Genomic DNA, 8,794 nt, shown 5'->3' on the forward strand with positions numbered 1-8,794 from the left:
AACCGCTTCCGACTCCAACGCTTCCTCACGCTCTTTGGCCTGCTTTCTTGTTTCACGGTGCGCTTGCGATTCAGCTTCGTAAGCGCGGTGAGCTTGGGATGCCTCTTGTCGTGCCCCGTCTGCTGTCGCCATATCAACTTCATTACCATGCAATAGAGCTTCTTTTAGACGTTCATTTTCCTCTTGCAGAGACTCTGCATCCTTGCTTACGGCATCCAGGTCATGTTCAAGTGCTTCTATTTCTGCAGTTAGTTCCTTTCGTAAAAGATCCATTCCATCCTTTCCTCGTGCGTCGCTCTCCCTTGTCTTAGTTCGCAAGGAAGAAATTTCGTCCTTCGCGGCCACCAGTTCTGCTTCGCGGGAACGCGCTTCCGACGATTTCTCGCGTAGTGACTCGTCCATCTCATGAACTATCTCTTTCATTCGTTTTAGATTTTTGACGAGCTTGCTCCGCTCGCGGCGACTCTTCTCAAAATCGCCCTCGACTAGTTCCAGCTCTTTGCGCAAGTCCGCGTTTTCAGCTTTTAGAGCTCGGACGTATTCGCCTTCCGCTGCAGTCATGGACGCTGCCCCGGTTGGTGGCTTCTTCGCTGACGACGGAGCAAAGCGCCGTTTCGCAACGGGTGGGGCAGATGGTCGTGGGGCTGGAGCAGCAAACATGGCATCCATGGGCTCAAGCATCATGGGGATTTGGTCTGACTCGGAAGGAGATGTGTCATCCGCTGTCTCAGCTTCCAGTCCTGCTGAAACTTCAGCAGCCAAGTTCGCTTCCGACTCGGCTCTTGTCGAGTCGACTGCATGTTCTGGCAAGCCTTGTAAAGCTACATTGGAATCCACTGAGTCAGTGGCATCTCCCTTTTCGCTTCCTCCAGTCGGAAAATAAGCATGCGTGCCCTCTTCTCTCGGCTCAGTGAATTTGCTTTCATCTATCGATATTTCTGCGCCCCAAGCGTCTTCAGCGTCAAGCTCCGGAAACGGGTCCGCGCCGGACTCTGACTGTTGGTGATTATCCAACTCCTCGGAAAAAGGCGACTGGCTAGGCTGAGAGGCGGCACGCTCTTCAGCTCGCGGAATTTTTGATGCGCGGCGCCGAGTGCTGACATCGTCGTCGGAGGAAGACAGCTCATCAGCAGAGTCGACAGTAGAGGTAGCACCCTCGACAGCTATACGGCGCGACGCCTGTGCTACGACCTCATCCGCTTGCTCCAGAAACACTTCTACGCGGCGCAGCACTTTCGGAAGAAACATACGGGTGGTTTGAGCGAGACGAGGCAACACTACGCTCCACTGCTCGTGCCGTACGAACTGCAGTAGTCAGCTGAGACAAGTATCACGTGGTTTCTTGTCCACAACAAGGCTGATCCGAAAAACACTTCCGGCCATGGCCTAGAAGTTTTTATCTTTTATGTACAGTATTCGTTCCAGGCCTTAAAAACAGCCAATTGGAACATTTTTGTGCAAAGTACTGTTCTACATGGTACATGCATATCCCGAGATTCAGACACTCCTGGGGGTGATGACATCGAGAGGGCGGAAGGGAATGGTCAGGGGCGCAGTGAGAGACCGCGCAGAGCATCTCAGGGGGCCTTTGCAGGGCTTGCAAGGTGTAGGTCTGGCGAAGGAGATAAAAGTATTGAGCCAGCTGCGCGAAGGCAGCGTAGAACATGAACGCTCCGCCGTATTTGCAGCCCTATTCAAGAGAAATGGCTTCCTTGAAGGTCCGCCTATTGATCACGGTAGTGATCTATAGACCATTTGGACCCCCTTCGAGGTGGGTCTGATCACCCAACTTCGCGGACCTGCCCTTCAGTCAATTTTTATGCGTGAACCTCAAACTTGGCAGGCAGGTCAGAGGAAACGTCACGAATGGCTCTGCGTACTTTATTGGAAACGAGCACTTCATGCGCCAAACTACTGTGCTGTCGAAGTCTATGATCACTGTAGTGATCAAAAAATCTGGCATTAGGGATATGAACTTGTCCTGCTGTTTAGTTTTACGTCTGTGAGGAGTAGCACTCCTTTTGTGCTGTAAGTAGAGCGCTCCTGGAGAACTCTATGTTTGCAATTAGATACGCCAAAACGCAAAGTTAGTACTGTTCGTCCTCTGCTAACACTGAACGATTCATACTAACTCTTATAAAATACGGCTTCCCAGCTTGCACAAACTGTGACATCTACAAGGGCAAAAGGTGCAGAGAACTTGCACATGGCGCGCGCAGCAAGCTCGCACCACTCTGCCCTGCACCTTCGATTGTAGAAGATGAGATTGGAAAAGAATACTACTCTCTGTAATGGATGTTGATGATTCACGACGAACACAAGAAGAGAATCACACTGCCTTTGCCACACAATGGGACCAAAACCAAACCTATTGGCTGCTAGTTGGCGAGAAATGACCTCCCACTGGAATTCATCACTAACATCCTACCAATGCACATAAAGGAAAAATTCCTCAGTTAGCACCGATAGCAAAATTGACAGTTATACTAGCGGGAAAAAGTCAAAACACAGCTTCGAATGTGCTAAGGGGGGATGAGAAACTCTTGTTCGATGCCTGATTCAGTGTGCTGGAGAACATGCCACACGTGTCTCGTTGCTTTTGCGAGCTGGTTTCTTCTATGATTCAGCGCAGATGTAGCTGGTTGCTCCGGAGCACCCATGCCCACTCTGCCTGGAGAAAACCTCGAGCTTATTTCGGAGCTGTCTTGTAGAGAAAGACTCTCATATGTGGCATGAGATGAACTGAGACCTCCGAGTAAGTAACTCTTGTTCTTTCATCAGTGAGAATGGCCACTATCCTAGCCATCTCTGGAGTACGTCGCATCCAATCACTGGGAAAGACAGCACATTCTAAAATTGCAGTGCTGGTTGGTGAGGGGCTGCTGCGCAAGACGTTCTTCGTCTCAAGAGCTGCATCTTTGACCTCCGTAAAGGTGACCTTTTTATCATGAGTCCCCTGGATAAGCACCGAGAAGAACTTAAGCAACGGTAAATTAGAGGCAACCTCGACAAATTGCTTCACTTGTGATAACTGCATTCGAAACCGAGCAGATTGCAAGCGAGGGCACTTGATTAGCTCTTTTATGTTATCCAGCAGGTCATCTTCCATAAAGCAACTCGTCACTGCGTTGCCGATGCGACTTGCGACATCTACACAGTTCGAGACGTTTTCCACACAAACGTTTTGAAGCCTCCGTAAAGCTGAAATATCGTCACTGGAAATGGTAAGTGTTCCACCAGAACCCATGACATCCATGCCTCTCAGCCCCGGAAGCTTTGCAAGTATAGTGGACGCTGTCGACGGTTCTATATGTGGACATCTCAGCCGGAGATGCTTTAAATTGGGACAAAGGGTATCCAAAGTTCCCGGAAAGCTTTTGTTGCATAGAAGCATGGGGCAGTTAGATGCCGAAGCTGCGCCCTTCGTCTTTCCGGTATTTCCGCATGTAAGCCCTAGAAATCCGAGCGATGGGCCGAAGTGTCGCAAGCTACATATGAGTGAGTTAGGATCGCAAACACGCAGATCAATGCTGAGCACACGCAAAGATGTGCAGCTTCTGATTGCGAACAAAAAAGTTGAAATGGCCGGGATATGAACCTTTTGCAATTGCGGCGCAGTGAGTAGTTGCACGATTGGCGCTTTTCTGTTGATTTCATCATCATCAACATTGGCATCCATGGCTTCAACATGCATGCTATAGACGTGTTTGGAGAGAAGCTTTGCCCAATCATCTGTCATGTTGATAGCTCCAAGAGCGAAGTTCATGTGCCGCGGCATTGCTGAAAGCACTGCATGACGCTGGTGTTTGCTTGCCTGGGAGAGATTGTAGCCATCAGCGTTGCATTGCCCGCCTTTGGTGACGATTCTGGCAATGTTCTCGCGCACTTCCTTTGGTAAGTGGTCGAGCAGAAAGCGCTCTTGTTTTGTTCGTCGCTGTCGCGTTCTCGAGCGTGGAGCCATAGCCGCATTCAGGATATTCCAGAGAATGCGGCCACCATTCAGTCACAAGCGCGCGACGGCGGTAGGGAGAACAAGGTAAACATCAGGCAACCCGCGACAACTGTGTCGGGTGCGGCATAAGTACGAGTGCATGCCGAACTTTTTGTTTCCAGCCAAACGATTGAAAAGCTAATTAGAGGATCAACACCTTTAAAAAAGGGGAAATAAATTTGGCTCGGGGGCAATCTGCGCGACACCTCTTTCACTTCAGACAGATGACTTATATTCAATGCAACCAGCTCAATAAAATTCTCCCAAGAGCGGCAGCGAAGCTTTTCCTCACACTTCCCGAGTGCCGCAACATAGTGCGGGGAGGAGCTTCATCTTATTAGAGCTTGCGCTTGCTACGCTTTAATTCCATCAACAAGCGTCTTTGCAGCTTGGTATGCTTTTTCAAAATCCTGCGAGCTCAAGTTTCCGTCAGACCCACAGACATCTTTCAAAGCTTCTTGCTGAATCTATATTCTCAATACAAGTATAAACGCGTTAGCAACGCGTATAGTCGAACTCTTCAGAAACGCAAAACTTCGTTTCATGGCGCTGAACAGCTTACCTTTCGAGCATACCCACCCACAGCAATTCCACCAAAGCTTTCACTAGTCGTAGCATGACCAACCCGTCTCAGTCCATTTGCTTGCATTAGAGGAACGGTTGCGTCGTTCGTACCGCCCGCGAGCTGCACTTCTCCTGGGATTCTAGCAACGTTCAAAGCTTCACGAACTCTCTTTCCCAAGAAGACAGCTGCCTTGGCAGTTCCCCGCCCTATATCCCCACTCATTGGTCTCCCATCGGCTTGCCAAATTAAACGTGGTCCATTTCCTGTGTCGGACACGTGTGTCTTCATCACGTCCCACATCGATTGCAACCCAGCTGCCAAAGCTGCATCACCCCCGAGGTCTGGCAATGATACTGCTACGACCTTGAGTCTAGATGCCACATCTCCAATTTGCATCCACAACTCACGGAATTCCGCCTCTTGGCCACGTCCAACATGAATCTCAACTGCATCCACGTCCTCCAGCACAGCAGAGACGAAGCGTGGATCATGTTGATACTCTAGCGTGCGAATAATGTCCGGGGGGCAAACAGGAACGCAGCGCCCACAGCCGTAGCATAGATCAATTATAACCCCCGACAGATCTATCGCATCGGCTGGGCAAACTTTCTCACAGGGTCTCCGACACTCTGGTGGACATGCGGATGGCGCGAAACTCGCCTTGCGGAAATGTGGGTCTGTACCGGCATTGACAGACACCATCAGGAAAGGGGAATGTGACGACTGACGGCGCATAATACCTTCTGCAATACCTTTGCGCGCAGCTCGAACTATTGCAAGGTCGCAGGCAACGTCAATACAGTCTACGCCCACTGCCGTGTAGACAGCACAGAGGTTTCGAATTGACGGGGCATCGTGCGAGCTTGCGCCGCATATTAGCTTAAACCATGTGCCAGTCTCTAGCGAGTGCAGCGGCGACCCGGTCGGAGCATTTCTTTTGGAGGGTGCTGGAGGAATTGCCGAGGCATGCGAACATCTTGTGAATGCAGCTTTTACGGGCCTCCGTGGTCGCTTGGAGACAGCTTGATTCTGCGGCCCTCGAAAGGCGGAAGCCTGGTTGTAACGCGGACTGAAGCTTGCGAATGATGAGAGTGGGGACACAATGAAGACTGTACACAGGTTAGCCATCTTCTCGAAGCCCTACGCATGTATGCCGACGTAAGACGCCTAGATGGTGGCAACTGAAAGGCCTAGCTGGTCTGCCACTTCGAATGCTTTCGGTGAGAACTGTAAAGGGAGAAAGAAATGAGCAGGCAGTGAAAGGACACCGCAAGAGATGCTGGGAAGGTGCGGCATAAAACGGACTGGTCTTCATAGCCCCAAGAGCTGAGATCCTAGGCTAGGACTGTGCGAGCCGGGCAGTAAGCGCGTGCGTTTTCCGAGCCAAATTTGGGCATGAGAATTGCATTGATGTTGGTTTTTATATTTGTATCGATTGGAGGGGTCTCTGATGCCCCCCCCCTCTTTCGCACCCCTATGAATGATCCCACGACTAGCCACAATCCCGATACCTCTGTTCGCTATTCATAGTCTTAGGACGCCTTGGCGCAGTTTTGGAAACCGCTCTAGCAGCATGGAGTTGCCGCAAGCGTTTTCTGCTGCTCTGGGCCTCGACCGAAAAGCTGGGCCGATATCATCTCTACACGTTTTCGATTTTGACGGGACGCTCGTGAGAACGCCAGGACCTGCCGAAGGAAGGCCTCGATACCATGCGGAGACTGGTCAGCAGTGGAAGGGCGGTTGGTGGGGACGGCCAGAGTCTCTTTGCCCTCCGGTCTTACCGTCTCCTTGTCCCCCAGGCTACGTTATTCGCACGGTGTTCAACGAGCTTGAGGAGGTGATGACTAAATCGGAGACTGCAGTTGGTGTGGTTGTGACTGGAAGAATAAAGCCTTTGAGGAGGTCAGTGCTGCGAATATTGGATGAAATTTGTGTGGCAGCGAAGAACGACACTGTCGCGGAAGGAGTCTCGTTTTTGAAACATGACGCGGTTTTTACTCATCCCGGCGGTCGGATGACAACGCTGGAGTACAAAAAGGCCCTCTTTCACACGCTGTTGACCCAGGAACCTCTGTCAAACGCGTCCATATCTGAACTTCACATTTGGGAGGACAGGAAGGAGCACGCCGAGGTTTTTGCGACGGAACTCAGTGATGATTTACGGAATGCAACTGGGGTGAATACCACAGTACATTACATAACGGCCGAGACACCGTAGGCAGGACTTGTTTAACATACTAGAGACCATTATGGTTTTTCTGTCGGGTAGCAAGGGTTAGGGCATGACTTGATAAGGCGATGAGACCCCCTCCCACAATCTCCCCTTGCATTCGAAAAAGACACGTTTACCAAGATGAAGGGAAAGCGATTTAAATCACTCAAATACAGCTACAAGTCACGGGCCGCCTTCGAATCCGAAGAGAGAAGCCCGTGGCCATTCCCCAAAATAGAAGAAGATGATCCCACATCGCGCGGAAAGCCTGACACGACATGCCTTGACGATGCGCTGCCGGTCTGCGCTTGAAGACTCTGAACGTTTGGAGCCGCTGCGGGACTTTGGTTCACTGGCTGGTTTAAAAATGATATTCTCGTGGAAGATTCCGTTGGGGAAGATTCCATCATGGGGAGCACTGTGGCGGCACGCGCCGCAGCCTCTCTCTCCAGCCTGGCAGTAGCTGTAGATATCGAGGTGTTGTTGAGTTTCATGTCCGTGCTGTCGCGTTGCTGTCGCAGTAGCTTCGATGTGGATTCGTAGAGAACGAAAAGAAAAATTCCAGTGTAGAAAAGATAGGCCCTTTTGTCTACGTGAGGGTCTTCGTGATGCATGGCATGTCTGTATGAATGTACGAAAAAGTGCAAACCGACGATGCATAGAAGCAAAACGTGAATGATACCGCCCCTCTCTCTGGTTAGCCACAAGAGCCGGACTTGGCCGAAGACGTGCGAGACATACAAAAGGCCGTGTATGACCATGGCAAAGTCAAAGAATCTGAGATTGTAGTGGCGAAACGTAAACAAGACATCGACGGCGCCGAGCAGAGTGGCGACGAAGCAACCGGCACTGAGCAGAAGAAAGTAAAGGTTTCCAAGAATGACGACATGACGCAGCGAAAGTCTTGAGATGCCCCTCTTCACTTTCATCACAAGGCTAGCAACCAGGACAGTAGGGGCGAGCAGGACGACGTAAGTGACAAAGCCGGCGTAAAATGGCTTCTCGACAATGGGCACGCGATGGCGCAACGTCTGCTTCATGGTGTCCGACAGGTGGCCATTGACGAGTGCGAGTGTCTCAATTCCATCAAGCACCGGCTCGACGACCGAGGCCGTGCCTTGGACGAGGGCGTCAGACACGAAGGGTCCGACGGTGTCCTTGACGGAGTTCTCGACCCAGTGCTCCAGGCCGCGCTCTCGCAGGGCGTCTGCCAGACGTGCGTTGTGGCGCATGAGCGAAAAGACGTGGCCGCGGAGCCTGTCGACGGCCCTCTTCGCGTCGTACTCTTGGTCGGTGAGGATGGTGAGGGTCCGCTCGTAGCGCGCCAGGCGGTTGGTGAGCTGGGCGATGTGGAGGTGGAGGTCGTCTTTCAGGTCGTCGGCGGTGCGTGTCTCCAGCAGGATGGTGTTTTTGCGGTGCATGGAGTCGTGCAGAGAGTCGATGGCGTGCTGGCGGCGCGCGGAGTGGATGGAGAGGGCGTTCAGCAGGGCGGTCTTTTCGTTGAGCAGAGCGGTGATGGTGGCAATGCGAGGCGAGAGGTCTGTGGCGGATGGGTCGGAGACCGGGTGTGTGTGCATTTGTAGGTGGGAGGCGGTGGTGAGGTTTGTTGGGTCGGGGTGGGGGTTTTGGATGCGAGGGTTGTTGAGGGTGGGGTTGGAAGTGGAGGAGTTATGGTTCAAGCGGGTGGTGTCTGAAGAGTCAGAGTTGTTCTCTGGGTGGTGGTTAGTGGGTGGAGGGAGTTGAATGAGTTGCGGATGAGTGGCGTGAGTGGGTTGGAGACGAGCGGCGAAGAAAACGAGAGTGAAGAAAAGAAGTGTGGTAGGCATCCTGGGGAGTTGTGAGTTTACGGCAAGTTAGGGGACGGGGAGTGAGTTGCTGGTGAGGAGTTAGTAATGGGACTGATGGTGGATTATGGTAATGCCATATGCGAGGATGGAGGGCCGGCGCGGTGCTCTCTAGCGTGGCTGGAGGGTGAGTACAAGAGAGCGACTAGAAATGAGAAGAGGAGGCGCGAGTGACTGGCGAC

At 51.9% G+C, this 8,794-nt stretch overlaps 6 protein-coding genes; 2 read left to right on the forward strand and 4 right to left on the reverse strand.

Moving 5' to 3' along the window:
• Nucleotides 1–496, reverse strand: part of CHC_T00002070001 (hypothetical protein) — a 1,742-nt gene extending 1,246 nt beyond the window's left edge. Inside the window, 2 exon segments of the mRNA XM_005713036.1 lie at nucleotides 1–423; nucleotides 424–496. The exon segment at nucleotides 1–423 is cut by the window's left edge and continues 36 nt beyond it. Of these exon segments, the coding sequence (XP_005713093.1) occupies nucleotides 1–423 (423 nt within the window). The 5' untranslated portion in view covers nucleotides 424–496.
• Nucleotides 497–559: 63 nt separating this feature from the next.
• On the forward strand, nucleotides 560–883 carry CHC_T00002071001 (hypothetical protein). Its single transcript, XM_005713037.1, has one exon. It carries the CDS (start codon nucleotides 560–562, stop codon nucleotides 881–883), a length of 324 nt encoding a protein of 107 aa, XP_005713094.1.
• A 1,383-nt stretch (nucleotides 884–2,266) lies between these two features.
• On the reverse strand, nucleotides 2,267–3,961 carry CHC_T00002072001 (hypothetical protein). XM_005713038.1 is given in 2 exon segments: nucleotides 2,267–2,689; nucleotides 2,690–3,961. 1 exon segment carries the CDS (start codon nucleotides 3,959–3,961, stop codon nucleotides 2,690–2,692), a length of 1,272 nt encoding a protein of 423 aa, XP_005713095.1. The 3' UTR covers nucleotides 2,267–2,689.
• A 2-nt stretch (nucleotides 3,962–3,963) lies between these two features.
• Nucleotides 3,964–5,871, reverse strand: CHC_T00002073001 (hypothetical protein). XM_005713039.1 is given in 4 exon segments: nucleotides 3,964–4,344; nucleotides 4,345–4,458; nucleotides 4,554–5,696; nucleotides 5,785–5,871. The coding sequence occupies 3 exon segments, from the start codon at nucleotides 5,869–5,871 to the stop codon at nucleotides 4,345–4,347; spliced, it is 1,344 nt and encodes a 447-aa protein (XP_005713096.1). The 3' UTR covers nucleotides 3,964–4,344.
• Nucleotides 5,872–6,129: 258 nt separating this feature from the next.
• CHC_T00002074001 (hypothetical protein) lies at nucleotides 6,130–6,873 on the forward strand. XM_005713040.1 is given in 2 exon segments: nucleotides 6,130–6,774; nucleotides 6,775–6,873. 1 exon segment carries the CDS (start codon nucleotides 6,130–6,132, stop codon nucleotides 6,772–6,774), a length of 645 nt encoding a protein of 214 aa, XP_005713097.1. The 3' UTR covers nucleotides 6,775–6,873.
• A 71-nt stretch (nucleotides 6,874–6,944) lies between these two features.
• Nucleotides 6,945–8,594, reverse strand: CHC_T00002075001 (hypothetical protein). Its single transcript, XM_005713041.1, has one exon. The coding sequence runs from the start codon at nucleotides 8,592–8,594 to the stop codon at nucleotides 6,945–6,947; it is 1,650 nt and encodes a 549-aa protein (XP_005713098.1).
• Between the last annotated feature and the right edge of the window lie 200 nt (nucleotides 8,595–8,794).

Source organism: Chondrus crispus, genomic scaffold (genome assembly GCF_000350225.1).
Source record: "Chondrus crispus Stackhouse genomic scaffold, scaffold_123, whole genome shotgun sequence".
Classification (NCBI taxonomy): domain Eukaryota; phylum Rhodophyta; class Florideophyceae; order Gigartinales; family Gigartinaceae; genus Chondrus; species Chondrus crispus.